At 35.7% G+C, this 15,546-nt stretch overlaps 6 protein-coding genes across 6 annotated transcripts; 5 read left to right on the forward strand and 1 right to left on the reverse strand.

Moving 5' to 3' along the window:
• Positions 1-1,010: 1,010 nt before the first annotated feature.
• Positions 1,011-4,320, forward strand: RO3G_01345 (uncharacterized protein; the record flags this gene model as incomplete). The annotated part of the gene is made up of 4 exons (XM_067655936.1): positions 1,011-1,062; positions 1,125-1,339; positions 1,406-3,675; positions 3,735-4,320. The coding sequence occupies 4 exons, from the start codon at positions 1,011-1,013 to the stop codon at positions 4,318-4,320; spliced, it is 3,123 nt and encodes a 1,040-aa protein (XP_067512037.1).
• A 2,255-nt stretch (positions 4,321-6,575) lies between these two features.
• On the forward strand, positions 6,576-7,394 carry RO3G_01346 (uncharacterized protein; the record flags this gene model as incomplete). Its single annotated transcript, XM_067655937.1, has 1 exon — positions 6,576-7,394. One exon carries the CDS (start codon positions 6,576-6,578, stop codon positions 7,392-7,394), a length of 819 nt encoding a protein of 272 aa, XP_067512038.1.
• Positions 7,395-7,528: 134 nt separating this feature from the next.
• Positions 7,529-8,500, reverse strand: RO3G_01347 (uncharacterized protein; the record flags this gene model as incomplete). The annotated part of the gene is made up of 4 exons (XM_067655938.1): positions 7,529-7,869; positions 7,919-8,234; positions 8,275-8,400; positions 8,465-8,500. The coding sequence occupies 4 exons, from the start codon at positions 8,498-8,500 to the stop codon at positions 7,529-7,531; spliced, it is 819 nt and encodes a 272-aa protein (XP_067512039.1).
• A 149-nt stretch (positions 8,501-8,649) lies between these two features.
• On the forward strand, positions 8,650-9,045 carry RO3G_01348 (uncharacterized protein; the record flags this gene model as incomplete). The annotated part of the gene is made up of 3 exons (XM_067655939.1): positions 8,650-8,724; positions 8,779-8,928; positions 8,983-9,045. The coding sequence occupies 3 exons, from the start codon at positions 8,650-8,652 to the stop codon at positions 9,043-9,045; spliced, it is 288 nt and encodes a 95-aa protein (XP_067512040.1).
• Positions 9,046-11,736: 2,691 nt separating this feature from the next.
• On the forward strand, positions 11,737-12,519 carry RO3G_01349 (uncharacterized protein; the record flags this gene model as incomplete). The annotated part of the gene is made up of 1 exon (XM_067655940.1): positions 11,737-12,519. One exon carries the CDS (start codon positions 11,737-11,739, stop codon positions 12,517-12,519), a length of 783 nt encoding a protein of 260 aa, XP_067512041.1.
• Positions 12,520-12,971: 452 nt separating this feature from the next.
• RO3G_01350 (uncharacterized protein) lies at positions 12,972-14,084 on the forward strand (the record flags this gene model as incomplete). The annotated part of the gene is made up of 1 exon (XM_067655941.1): positions 12,972-14,084. One exon carries the CDS (start codon positions 12,972-12,974, stop codon positions 14,082-14,084), a length of 1,113 nt encoding a protein of 370 aa, XP_067512042.1.
• Positions 14,085-15,546: the final 1,462 nt, after the last annotated feature.

Below are 15,546 nucleotides of genomic sequence, written 5' to 3' on the forward strand. Positions count from 1 at the left end.
TAATCATGAAAAGATATAAATATATAGCGTCGTTACATGCTTCGTACTCTCTTTTGTGAATGTACGCCTAATGGTCTGTTCCTGATAAAAATTTACTGTTTATCCACTTTATTTTCGGATTCAATTTAGTCAGATTTACTACATCATTTGTATAGCTTTATTATAGAATGAAGCCATTGAATGACTTTAGTACAAGTATTAAAGAGTCAATTTTGATACGCATGCAAGTAACTGATGATCATGCAGACTTTAATGCAAGCCGGTGCACTGTATCAAGTTTACTCATGTAAGGTGGTCCTTTGCTAGCATTGGCTTCTTTTTATAGTATCTTTTGTGTTTTTTTTCTTTATTTACATTTATATGGCTTCATTTATCGCAATTTTTATAGGTTTTTTTAAATCTTTTTGTTACAGCCATTTTATTTATTAATAGGCTAAGTATCCTTATAAAGATTACATCTCCCCTCCCTCCAAATGCCCTGTAAAGTACCTCGATTATGATGATACATGATTTTGATAAAGATGGCACGCCACTTTGCTTTCTGTTAGTGTCTCATTTGAACCACAATTTATTTTGTTACTAGAAACGTACATCTGAAGTTTGAAATACAGTTTACTGAAAATGAATTAATAAAAATGAAAAATTAGTATTTTGTGTTGATGGTTGGTCAACACTGTTTACAACTATTCCTTCTTCCAATGTTTTTGCTTGGATTTCACCCAATAGATTTGCATTGGGTTTGGTTTTCAGAGGCATTGGCTGCGGTTGTTGTAACAAAAAACATTCAAGTAAAAGGCAATCAGTAGGTTATCGATATATTTAGAGAGACTTTATATCCTTCTTGTTATTCTTAGTCTCGTAAACTTTTTGCTCTACAAGCTTATTATTTCTCATTTTGATCCCTTAGGTTTTAGGTATACACTACTGTTACACAAACTAGTTATTTAAATCTCAGAAACCAAAACCAACAACTGATGGTTGTTCAAACGATATTATCCATCTTTAATAAAATGGCTCCATTTTATGCTGTAAAGTCGGATAATGTCCTTAAGAGAGTTGAAGGTTAGATAGATGGATAGATGGATATATTTCGACATGGATGACTTACGTATATTGCAATATAGAACTCCAAGCCGTCGGCGAAGATGAAGCCGCTTTACAAGCTCTTCATGAGGTCGTTCTTTCAAAGAGATCTCGCAGCAATCCCATCACTGTTATGGAACCCATTATGCTCAAGTACGTTGAGTTATGTGTCGAACTTAAGAAGGGAAAGATGGTTAAAGAAGGTCTTCACCAATATCGTAATATTGCTCAAAACACTAGCGTTAATTCAATTGAGGTATAGATAGCCAAGAAAAAATTTAATTGAGATGTATTTACTTAAATGAAAAATGACTATATTTAGACCATCATCAATAAAATGCTTGAACTTGCTGAAGCTAAGGTTGCCGAAGCTCGTGCACAGGCCGACAAAATTGCCGTAGATGTTGACGATCTTGAAGCTTCTGAAACACCCGAATCCATTATGCTCAGCACTGTATCCGGCGATCAAAGCAAGGACAGAACAGACCGTGCTGTTGTAACACCTTGGCTCAAATTTTTGTGGGAAAGTTATCGCACTGTATTGGATATCATGAGAAACAATTCTCGTCTGGAAACCTTGTACAACGCCGTTACCTTGAAAGCTTTCCAATTCTGTTTGACTTACGAAAGAAAGACAGAATTCCGTCGACTTTGTGAAATTCTTCGCAACCATTTTTTGAACGTTGCCAAGTACTCTCATCAACCTCATGCTGTCAACTTGAATGACCCCGAAACTCTTCAACAATACTTGGAATCACGTTTTGCTCAATTGAATGCCGCTGTTGAACTCGAATTATGGCAAGAAGCATTCAAATCAGTTGAAGATATTCACACCTTGCTTACTACATCCAAAAGACCTCCTAAGCCTGTCATGATGGCTAATTACTATGAAAAGTTGACCAAGATTTTTATGGTCTCTGATGACTACCTTTTCCACTCTGCTGCTTGGAACAGATACTCTGCCATTGAACGTGTTTTCAACAAAAACTTGACTGAAGCTGAACACTCTCGCATGGCCTCCATTGTCTTGTTGTCAGCTCTTGCTATTCCTATCATTACTACCACCAAGACTCGTCCTGGATACGTCGAAGCTGATGAATACCGTGTTCAAAAGCTCAATCGTCTTTCTATGTTGATGGGTCTTACCAGTCACCCTACTCGTACCGGTTTATTGAAGGAAGCCTTGAACAAGAACATTCTCTCTCGTGTGCGTCCCGAGATTCGTGAGCTTTACAACATCCTCGAAGTTCAATTCCATCCATTGTCCATTTGCAAGAAGATCAACCCCATCATGACCAAGCTTTCTGAAGACAAGGACTTGACCAAGTACGTTCGTCCTCTTCACCAAGTGATCTTGACACGTCTCTTGCAACAGCTTTCTCAAGTTTATACCACTGTCAAATTAGACTTTGTCTTGAACCTTGCTTCCTTCCCCGCACCTTACAACTATGATGCTGCCACTATTGAAAAATTCATTATGAACGGTTGCAAACGTGGAGAATTAAACATTCGTATTGATCATGCTTCCAAGAGTTTGATGTTTGAAACCGACTTGTTTGCTCCTCCCAAGGACACTATCACTGAAGGTATTCAATTACAATCATCCCCTGCCGACCTTATGCGTACACAACTTTCTCGTCTTGGTGTCAGCTTACACGCCGTCATTCAGATGATTGATCCCTCTGTTAAGGAAGAAGCAGAGAAAGCTAAACAACAAGTCGTTCAACGTGCCTTGGCTGGTGCTGAAGAAGAACACAAGCAAGCTCTTGAGCGCAAGTTGATCATTGAAAGACGCAAGGAGCTCATTGAAACCGAATTGGCTCGTAAGGAGAAGTTGGCTGCACAAGAAAAGGCTGCCGCTGCTGCCCAAAAGGCTGAAGCTGAAAAGAAACGATTAGAAGAAGAGGCTAAGCGTCGTGAAGAAGAGCGTTTGAAACGTATTCAAGAAGAAATTCAACGTGATCAAGCCAAGCGTATTGCCGAAGAAATCAGCACCAAGACTGGTTTACAATTGAAGCCAGAAGAAATTGAAAACTCGGATGTCAAGACACTCTTGGATCTCAAGGTCTCTCGTCTTCAAACTGAACAAAAGGAATTGAGTGATCGTTTGAAACAAATCAGCAAGCGTCTTGATCACACTGAGCGTGCTTTCAGAAAGGAAGAAATTCCGTTGTTGGAAAAGGATTATGAAAAACAACAAAAGACAGACAAGTCTATTTACGAAGCCACCCGCAAAGCTACTTTGGCTGCTGCTAAAGAACAACACGAAGAAAACATGACCCTCAAGGCACGTTTCTCGCGTATCATTGGTGATTACAACACATACAAGAGCAAGATTGAAGAGCAGCGTAGACAAGCCGTTGAAGCTAAACAAAGAGCTGCTAATGAAGCCATTGAGAAAGAAAAGGAAGAGAGAATTGCCTTATGGCGTGAAAAGAGAGAAGAATACATCAAGATGCGTGAAGCTGAAGAAGCCGAAAGAGCTCGTCGTGAAGCTGAAGAACGTGAAATCGCTGAAAGAGAAGAACGCGAAAAAGCTGAAAAAGAAGCTCGTCTTGCCAAAGAAAGAGAAGAACAAGCCGAACGCCAAAAGTAAGATTGAATGACAGGAAGAGTAAAACAAATGTACTAATAGGAAATCATGATGATAGGAAACTCGATGAAATGGCTAGAAAACAAGCTGAACGTGAAGCTGAGATTGAACGTAAACTTCAAGAAAGCAAGGCTGCTGCCGCAGCTCCCGCCACACCTGGCAAGTATGTACCTCCTGGTGCCCGTGGCCGTCCTACTGGTGGTGAACGCTCAGAGGAAGGATCATGGCGTCGTGGAGCTGGCGTCTCTTCTGATAGCAACTGGAATGAGGTTCGTCGCACGGGAAGCAACTCTGGACGTGATAGCCGCAACTTTAGTAGTAGTCGTGATGGCGACCGTCGTCCTGGCAGTGGAATGGGAAGCAGCTTTGGCCGTGACAACCGCGATTCTCGCGATTTCCGTGACAGTCGTGATGGAGATCGTCGCCCTGGTGGCGGTTTTGGAAGCAGCTTTAGTAACCGTGACAACCGCGATTCTCGCGATTTCCGTGATAGTCGTGATGGCGACCGTCGTCCTGGCAGTGGCTTTGGAAGTAGCTTCGGTAACCGTGACAACCGTGATAACCGTGATAACCGTGATGGAGAACGCCGTCCTGGCAGTGGTTTTGGAAGCAGCTTTGGTAACCGTAGAAGCAACTACAAATAAATTTAAAGAGCGTACGGTGTACAAGTATTTATCTTGCACACAAAGATTGAAATAAAAAAAAAAAAAAGAAATACAATCATATCAGTGCATAAAAATACATCTAATTTTAGTATATATTCAATAATACAGTTTGTCTATTTTTCCCTTTTTTCTTTATTTGTTTGATTTTAATACTCTTTCTGGTGCAGTGTATGTCAATGAACAATAGAATATTTAAAGAAAAAAAAAGCTCTTCTGTATATTATGACAGCGAATACACCAAGAAAATTATTTTGATTAAAAAAAGAGACAGTAAAGCAAATAATGAACAGTTGAAAGCTTTTTCTTGTGAACGATAAAAGTGCGTTTGAACTAAGATACAAGAGAGAATTGAATTAGACCAAGATTATTAAACTTTTTAATCATGTCATAAACATCCTACATGAATAAAATAATATAAAAGAAGAACAAGTTTAAGGAGGAAGGGAAAAAGGGATTGATTGTGTCTGTATTTGATTGTGCATTAGTAATTATTTATTATTCTTGTGCATTTTCTATCTTCATTATCAACTGGACCTCCTTACTTGATCATTGTCAACTATTGTTTCTCTGTTTCTGGTAATAAATAATATAAAAGAAAAGATGAAAACCAACAGACTTTATTGATATCAGCAATCGACAGTAAGCTTACACGTGTCAATTGATGCTACTCTTTTAACCTGGTTTACTCGTTGAAATATTTTATTATTTAAGCATTGAAATATAAAAGGAGAAAATTTATATTGTGTGACTAACCACGTATAGTTACAATACACAGTTGAAACATTTAGTCAATCATTTACTATTCAAATGATATTGATCGTACGCGAAACACGAAATAATAGGGAGTAAGACGATTTGATGTATAAAGAAAAAAGAAGGATTTGAGCACCAATAAGAAAATAGAGATTGAAGTACAATAAAAAGAAAGCAATTACATCATTTTAGGCAATACTCTTTTGATCTTTTCTCTCAGTTTATTCTTAGTATAGAATATTACATCTTGATTTCAGACCATATTCAGTAAGAGGAAAGAATGAGATTGGATGACAGCATAAAAAAGAATAGTGCAATTGAAATAAACAAGTTTAGAATGAATAAGCTTTTTAAAAAAAAGGGAATCCTGCATGAAAGAAATTTTATTATTTCGTGCTTTTAAACACACTGCAAAGAATCTGAATTTACTTGTTTGTAACGTGGGATATTTCAGTAACCGCTCTTCACTTTAATCTCGATCAATGATAGCCACGAGGAAGAGGGAAAAAAAAAAGAAGGTAAAAAGTGTCAAATAAAAACAGGTGTTACAACAGCAAGCTTTCTATTTTTTTTTAAAGAAAAAAAAAGAATATAAAGCAAAATAAAGCAAACGGTTTAAAAAGAAAAATGGATTTAAAATAATAAATAGGATTTCAGTAACGAATTAAGCATAGAAAAATGCCCTTTTTTTTTTCTTTTCTTTTTTTCTTTTCTTTTTTTCTTTTTTAAAAAAAATAACGTGCATGCCTTTATCTTACTTTGAAATAAGGTGCAGCCTCCAATTGTTATTGATTTTCAGTGCGTTACTATTGTTTGACTATCATAAAGAATACTTTTATGAAACCGAAAAAAAAAAAAAAAAAAAAAAGAGACGATAATTTTACTGTTAACAAAAAAAAAAAAGATTGGATTATTATTGCTATTATTAAAATCATGATGATCTTTCTAAAGACATTCGCCTCGTTAGGAACGTGGTGTAGCATTATTTAAACTAAAAAAAAATAAATAAAAAACTATAAATTTCTCACTTTTTTCTTTTTCTTTTCTTTTTTCTTTTTTTTTTTTTTTACTTTCTTTTATTTTTATATATTTTATTAAGGATTTACTTTGTTTTTAAAGCGTATTATATACCCACTTACATACAATCTACATGGCAGATGAAGCACTTTTTAAGAAAAATACTCTTAAAAAGAATAATAGCGTGAGATCAGATACATCACGTAGAATTCGCTGGTCGTCTTGTCTTTCTTTTGTATCAAACAAATTTAAAAGATCTTCAAAGTTAAGCACACTTGAATCTCTTGAAAACATTCATACTTCTCTTGTCGATCAAAGCACTATCGTTACTCAAGGTATATAAGTGGACATTTAATTTTATGTAAAATTACTCATCTACACTAATAATGACAATAACAGAAACAGAAAAAGTAGAAGAAATAGTAGAACAAGAATTCGTACCAACACAGTCAACTAAGCTAATCATGTCTTCTTCTAATCATCAGTGGAAACAACCCACTTCTTCTCTTTCTCCACCGCCAAGACATCCAAAATCAAAAAGAGAAAGTATACAAATCCCAATTGATTACATGGCTGAGGCTACACCGCGTGTAAAGCCAAGGTCTATCAAAGGACAGCAACAATCCACTCTTCTGAGGCTCTCTTTGGATGCAGAATGTTTAGAATCACCTACTCAAAGCTTAGAAGAGGAACAAGAAAGTGCCCAGAGTAGCAATATTTCATTTGGCAGTACATCTTCAAATCACAATCGTCCAACACCTATTCGAAGTGGCACATTGGGTAATTCGAAACGATCGAGTGATTCAGTTACACCACCTTTACCCAATAGTGTAGAAGAGGAAACCAAGAGATTATCCTTGAAAGAAAGAAGGCGACAAACAAAATCACTCTTGGTTTCTACCAACACTGAGCTTCTTACTTTAGCCATCCATGAAAAAGTAATTGATGATCAAGATCTTGTATTAAAAGATCAATCTCGTCAAGAAGCTATGATGGCATTGGAAGGAAAGAAGACAACGGCAGTAGCAGTTCAACCCATAGTGAATACACAAGAATTGGATAAACATTTTAAGCTCAAGGACAAGATATGTCGTAAATCAGTTGCTCATAAAAAGGCAAAAGGACTTGAAGTCATTTCAGAAATCTCACGTATACCAGAGACACCTCCCTATCATCAGCAATTCCCTCCTACCTTAATCTCTGTACCTTCCACTCCAAACTCAATGGATTCTTCTCTTATTAACGATTGCATTACTACTCAAGACCATGTCTTTACAAATTAAATCACTTGCAAAAGAAGAAAGGGGAGGGGGCTGGTTCCCCTTCTCATTCACTCTCTCTCTGATGTCTGTGTATTTCAACATTAAAAGTCCTTTTTTTTTAATATTAAAAAGCAGTTATTTCAATCGTTAAACATTTATTGATTATATTCTTTATAGTAACTCTTGAAGCTTTCCGCTACTGCTTGTGCTTCTGAGTTTTGTCCATAACAATCAAGGAATTTGCCTTGTGGATCCATTAGATAGAAAAAGATGGAATGATCCACCAAGTAATCATCTCCTTCACTAATATCAGGTGGAGATGACACATAAACTCGGAATAATTTAGCGACTTTTCTAATTTCCTCTTCTGTGCCAGTCAAGCCAATCAAGTCTTCATGGAAATCTTTTATATATTCTTTAACAATAGCTGGTGTATCACGTCTAGGATCACATGTAATGAATACAGGCACTAGCACATCTTTGCCAATTTCTTTTTCTATAAAAGTGTCAATTTATCATTTTAATCCAATCAGCATATACTTTACTCGTCATGTCAACCACTTCTGCCATTTTATCCAATTCCTCAGGACAGATATCAGGACAATGTGTAAATCCAAAATAAATGAGGGAAAATTTACCCTTCAAATCCTCAGAACCAAATGGTTGCTTCGTCTCGGCATTCATCAAACTATATTCTCCTCCCAACTTGGGCTTTCCGTACGATTCAGGTTTTTTTCTTTCAATCTCTTTTTGTTCGCGGAGCTTTTCTACTTTGGATTTTTCAGATCTAAAATAGAATAGTAACCCTGAACCTACACCCAAGAATAAAGCAGCTGCTTTAAACGTAAAGGGCTGACATATCTATTAGTTTCTTTTGTTATCTATTTAGACAATCATTTACGCCAACTGCAGCTTTAGCAAGAATCTTTTCTTCTTTAGTTGTAGCATAAAATCTTGAACGAATCAATTGATTTTGACAGGAGGGCTTGATCAATGATCTTTTTGTTAAAGAACAGGCGAGTCTCTGCTTTCAGTGACAAGTTAATTCTCTGCTTTTGTTTATTTTAATAAATAGAAAGAGTTCAACTAACATTGGTATTAAAAAGGCTTCTTGAAAAGAATGACATGGTTAACTGCAAGAAAGAGGGTCCCTTGCGTTCTAGTTTATTTAGACAACCCTAATCACGTGAGAACGGAGAATGAATTAAAATGAAAGAAAAGAACAGAAAAAAAAAATTGATTACACTTTTCGCCAGTGTTCAACATGGATCCAAACATGCCTGACGAAAAACAAGAAAAGAAGAATAACACAACCTCCAGTGAACATATCAATCTTAAAGTTGTTGGAAGTGTAAATATGCAAATTGATTTATTAAGAATGGAGAATTTGACAGGAATATAATAGGACAAGAATGAAGTCTTCTTTAAAATCAAGCGTACAACTCAACTGCGCAAACTGATGGATGCTTATTGTGAACGTCAAGGAAAAGCTCCGGGATCAGTTCGCTTTTTGTATGATGGAACGCGTGTACAAAATCACAATACACCTAATGAGGTGAATATGACATTGAATACAAGAGAATGTATGTTCTAATTGTTTTCTGTATAGTTGGATATGGACGATGGCGATAGTATTGATGTTATGGTTGAGCAAATTGGAGGCTATTGTTGATCATATAAAATAAATAATGGGTTGAATATGATACTTTTTACTATTATTGTTAGTGTGAAGACTATTTTTATATAAAAAAAGTATGATTATCTAATAAACCCTCCTCTCTTGAAAGGCAATCAAATGTATTTAACATCAAGTGAATATAAAAGACAAGAACTATTTTTATTTGATTCATCATCATGATGAAACAAGAGGGAAAGAATAGATGTCAAAAGAAAACTGAAAAGAAGCATCAAAAAGACTTTAATTTTCATTTCAATCTTGGTTTACTAGACAAACAGATTTAAAAAAAAGTAATTCAAGTCATTTTTTTAACACTAGAATTATATCATGGCATTAACAGACTGAGATCGTGCTTGTTTAACAATCACGAGGAAATAGTTGACCAACGTGTGTGTCATTAGCGATAGGGTGATACAAGCATACAATAAAAAATACAGGTATTTCGTTTGCTCCCATCTATCTCTTCAAGCGTCATTTCTGCTATTGGTGTCAAATGAACTGAATGACGAAAGGAGAGAAAAAAAAAGATGGAAAAGGGAGGGGGGGGAGACATATACAACAAAAGGAAATCAAGGAATTGTCTTCTTTTTTGGGAGAGAATTTTGATTATGGTTTGTGACAACAAAAGATGGCAGTATTCAATTATAATCTACCGAAAAAAAAGGGGGAGGGGAAAAAAAGCAAGAGGGGACCTGTCTGTTGTATAAATTATGACATTGACCAAGAGATTTCAATCATAGTATGATTAATACAATTCGATCAATATAGATTCATATGAAAGGCAGTTGTCTTGGTTGCATTCATTTGTTTTCCTAGTTTGGATTGATCCGAATGATAGGTGATAACATTCACATACAATCATTCTGATCTCGTCTGAGAGGATATCAAATACCAGCTTCGTAGTGTCTCGTGCAGACTTGAAGCTATTATTTCTCTGCTTCAATTAGAACCTGTGCATAACAAACAAGCTACCAATAACAGTCTATTTAATAATGAATACAAAAGGGAGCATCATCTGAAGCTTTCATTGGCGCATAATGTCTAAAAAGAAAAGCCATCTATTCATTCAACTGTTTTCAATTTGTATGAAAAATTATCGTATTGGACTAAAGAAAGTACCGCTTTTTCTAGTGTTCAGTGAATTCTTATACAACAAATCTGTGATTGTCATCCAGAATCTAGCTTATGTGCAAGCAATGATAGTCAGAGGGTTCTGCTGTTTTAACTTTTCAGTGATATTCAATGAGAACATAATCTTTAAGGTCCTTTATCCATCAAGCTTTCCAGTCAAGTTAACAGTGATGCATTAGTACCAAAACAAAAAACAAGCTTCTGAGTGTGTCATGCTTTTTCTTAAGGAATAATAAATATGACTACTTATCCCAGCTTCAACAAAAGGAAGAATGTAGAGACGCACAGATAAAATACGGTGATATCAGCGGATACTATCAGAACAATATGCTGAATATCATATAAGCTTAAACTGTAAATACTACAAGTACACTGTTATTAGCCAGTCATTCGCGACTTGTTTTGTTTCCACTGCCACGCTGTCTAAAAACACTTTGTTTTGTGGCGTGAACAATCGAACTATGCGGACACGTTGCTGTGTCTTCCCTGATATTTAACTAGACTCTGTTCAAGAAAAGGAGAGAATCCTTTTTATGAATCCAAAGAAATATACATGTGTTGTGTTCTCATTGTGACATAATATGGATAAAAGGAAACCTATAAACAATCTCTCACCATTCAAGACGAAAGACACAATGGTAATGAATACCCTGTTTATTCAAAATATGGGAGAGCACTGATCGGCTGAAAGGAAAATTCGGATTTTGTAAAAAGCATCATAAAAATAACAAAAAAAAATGTAAACGTGAATAAGGTATGTAAACATAAAAGAAATGCATATGCATTCTGTACAGGCAAGATATTGCAGTGTATTTATCGACTAAAAAAAAAGGGGAGGGGGAGACTATAGATTTTGATGGAAAGTTTTTGGGCCTTATGAGTCAAACAGTAATTTCATATTAATTTTAGCAATCTCAAAAAGAAAGGAGACGAGTATGAAGTAAAAAGAGGGAGTGTCCTACTTAATTTTAGAAAATCGTTACGTATGTATACTTTAACGCAGATCACTTTTGGTAATAAAAACATGTTGGACAAAGAAAATAGCAAAATTGGTCAATACAAATCTTTAAAATTCCATGTGTCTATTGCTAGATGGTTATTGAATCAAGTAACTTTCTTATAGACTATAATGTCAATCAAGCCATGAGGCTAGATCTGTCAGAAAGTAAGGGTCACAGAATGAAATGGTAAAGTGTTTGACTAAGCTTAAGGGGGGATGAAAAAGTTAAAAAGGATAACAGAAAGAATATAAAATAACAAAGCATATTCATATAAATACTCAGGGGTTTATTTTCTTGACATGAATAAAAATGTTTGAAGTTATTAGCATTCAGTATAGTCAACTAATTAGATACAAAAGGGAGAACAATAGGGATCTTTATCCGTAACACAAATACCCATTTTTCAATAATAAAAAAAAAGGGGGAGGGGGACAAGTGGTGGAGCATCGAGATAGAAAGTAAAAGAGGAAGGTAAAAGGTACCTGGTAAGGAGTCGTGATTGAATCTTATTTAAGCAACTTTCTTTTCTGTTCCTTTTCTTCTCCACAGTAACATGTTCAAACCAAAACCTTTAGCACAACAAAGAGCTAGATTTAAATCAGCATCCAAAAATGAAGGACTTTCATTTAAAGATGAGGTTGATTCAGAAGAAAGTGATGATATGCATGGAAAGGATATGCTATTATTAGCACAATTTTTATCCACTACAGGGCCAGAAGAATGTATAAAAGTAAACAAAAGGCAATCGAATGGAGCAACCCGTATACTCAACAAGTTACGTAAGAAACCCTCCACTGAAAAGTTTAATGAAGCAAAACCATCTGTACAGAGCAGCCATCATTATCCATTACGTGATTCTGGTGTCTACAGTGACATTTCAGAGAAAGAGCCATTCATATCCGTTCATGAATTTCAGTTTCCTCAGCCACCTGTGGTGTCTCACCGACCAGCGCCAGTGCCTCCTATCAATATCCGTACCATACCTAAAGCAGCCATTCAACGAAGGTCTCGGCAGATCCAAGCTCGAGCAGGACCTAAATCAGAAGATGCAAAACCTTGTCCTCACTGCTGCCAGCCGATAACAACAAAAGAAAGACGAGTGTCATGTCCACCTGTGTTGGCTTCAGGCCACAAGATTGAAAATGACCCAAAGTCATTGTTAGCCATCATACAAGAATTAAAAGATCATTTAGCAGAAGAAAAAGCATGTCGACTAAGATTAGAAAAAGCGGTATATCAAAAGGAACTCAAAGTTCAACTGGAACAAGAAAAGAAGGCAAAGAGGACTACTGAATACTTTGATTTAAGTGATCGATTCACTTTAATACCCAAATAAAAAAAGCTGTACATTTAATCACCCCAACCATACTCTCCTAACTTTTAAACCAAGACAAAAGTAAAAACTCCGAAAAAGTGAGTAATATTTCTTTTTTTCTTTTCTTTTTTTTTTCCCTTCTTCTTTTTATTTCTTTAATTACTTAATCTGAAATGGGACAAAGGCAATCTTCACCTCAACAACAAGACGAAGAAAGACAACAACAGCCGCAACAACAAAGTAATTCTCGAGAACGAGTAATAAGACCAAGCTCAAGAGTTCAAGTGGAAAGGAATAACCCAATACAAATTGAACGAAATACACCCAATGTACAATATATACCAGTGAATGAAAGTCAGCGTAGAGAACAAAGAAGGCAAAGAAGAGCAGAAAGAAGAGAGCAGCAACTGATAAGAGAGCAGCAGGAGCAGCAGGAGCAGCAGTCAGAAGCCCCAGATACCCCAGCAGTAACTATGACGAATGTCACCAACACAAGCACAGGTGGCAATTTGAGTCCGTTTGCTCGAATGTTGGCTCAGGTTATTAGTGAAGCCGTTGTGGCATCCTTTCGAAGTGGACAAATACCTCTCAATACGAACCATCAGTCAGAAAATAATGATGACACGACCAATAGAAATACTCGACAGCAACTCACTATGCATCTATCACCTGAACTATTTCAGCAAATGGAACCAGACAGCGATGAAAACTCATTTATGCGATTCATGAGACTACCTGTTATTGTATCCAATGTTGCTTCTAATGAAAACAACCGACCGTCAACTCATATCAACACCGATACCAACACTGACAACAATAACAACAACAACAGTCAAGAGCAGTCCATGACGGAAAATAACAGCGGCCCTATACGGTTTGACAACCAGACGTCCACTGCGGAGGATAATCATGGCAGTCAACCTTCCTCTGTGACAATTAGTAATAACAGTGAAAGCGAAGTCACTAGAATTTTAATGTTACCAGTCTTTTTATATGGTATTCGCAGCAACCATCATTTGAATGTAAACAATATCCTTAGTGAAAACCTGATGGAGGAACAGCCACCAAGAAGACAAAGTCAACGTATTAGAGAAAGATTACAAAGGGAGGAAGAAGCTGGTAATAGCAATGTGGCAACTGCAGAGAGTCAAGAAGAGGGATCAAGAGAACCACAACAACAGCAACAACAACAACAGGCACAACAGCCAAGCAGTGGACAGTGGACAGTATATATCATTAGTGGAAATAGCGTTGAAAACATCATGAGTGAACATAATCCAACTTATGAAGAATTACTGGACTTGGCTAGCATCATTGGGCCAGCCAGAAGGCCGACAGTGAGTCAAGAGGCGATAGACAATCATGTGCCAATTGTAAAATATACCCAACAAGTGAAGCAGAGCATCATTGGAAACGCAGAAGGATGTCAAGTATGTTTAAATAGCTACCAATCAGAAGAAGATGTTCGTATTCTTGCATGCCATCACGGGTTTCACAAGGAGTGTATTGACAAGTGGTTAACTGAGGGACAAAATCAATGTCCGCTTTGCAGAAATGTACCAGTTCCAACAAGTAGCAGTTCTTGATTTTTAAAAAAAATAAAATAAAATAATGTTTTAAAGAATACTATGTTTGATTCAAAGCAGTTGTTTTTATTACCAATGGACAAAGGACATATTCAAAGTCAGTTATCCAATGATACATGTTGAATAAGTGGACCTTTTTCTACTTTGTTTTCAAAGCGTCAATGAAATTTAAACACGATTTACCTTCAAATGATACAATCGATGGCTCTTTTTCATCACAAGAGTACGCATGATGTCTAAAAGTATATCTTTTTCAATTAAATCATTTGAATTAAAAGTGACAGACTTGATGTGTTTATGCGACGATTGTCTTTTTAAAGGAAATGATGGGGTTGATGTCTAATCTACTTTGTTCAATAGAATTGTAAAGATTCATTCAAGGTACCTTTGACAGTCTATATTGTTTGAATCATAGATTATAACCTTCTTTTGGTAAAAGTACTTAGCATTTGCTAGTGACACAAAAAGCTTATTTAAATCAGTTACCATTCACTTTAATCCAAAATTGAAGCAGCAATCTCTTTTGATGAAAGAAAACAGGAGAGAACGATGTCCTTCTCCTTTTTTTTTTTTTCATCATCCATTCCACTGGATCCGTTGATGAGAATGAAAAAGGTAGGCTAGAGTCAATCAACGGTGTAGATCTCCAAAGCAGAAGGATCTTTTGTGAGGATATAAAGCATAGTTACACGATATTAGAATAAGAACCTTGTTTTTGTCATTGGTTTAGACTTATCGCCATGGTTACTCGATTGGGTCTTTTTTTCGGATATGGATTCCTAAATACCAGTCACTTTTTGAAACAAAAAATCCCTCAAACTTTACGTGGATGTGACACCTTGAGTGTGTAAACTTATTTTTGAGAGAATGACACACATTTCATATGATAATGACACGTATCAGATTTCATCATCAACAAAAGGAACACATCTTCCTATCCAATACATTGCGATCATTAAAAAAAAGTTTTTTTTTTCTTTATTAAATCATAGTGCATAAAAAGAGTTGCACGGATGCAAAGAAGAAAAAAAAAATTGATCGACGTAGGTAGGACAGATTCTATTTTACAGAAAGTAGATTTTCTTGTTTTGTCCATTTTAATTTTCTTTTTTTTCCTTTTTTTCCTTTTTATACAGCATTCATATTTTGATAGTGTTTTTGTGTGATTTATAAATTGGTTGGCTATTTTAGATTAATTGAATCAACTCAAATAAAATAAAATGGAATAGAAAACGTCATAAATTCTTTAATAAAATCGGAGATTTTTTTTTCATAAAAAAAAAAAAACATATACAAAAGAGGAATCACCATAAATAAAAGGTTCAAGATAAAGCCAGTTTATCTTTTTATACAAAAAAAGAAAAAGGGAAAAAAGGCAAAATGTACATAAAGGCTAAAGGAACGAGTTCTTTTTTTTTTTCTGCAACATTAAAAAGGAGCAAAAAAAAAAAAAAAAAAAAAA

Source organism: Rhizopus delemar, genomic scaffold (assembly GCF_000149305.1).
Source record: "Rhizopus delemar RA 99-880 supercont3.1 genomic scaffold, whole genome shotgun sequence".
Classification (NCBI taxonomy): Eukaryota; Fungi; Mucoromycota; class Mucoromycetes; order Mucorales; family Rhizopodaceae; genus Rhizopus; species Rhizopus delemar.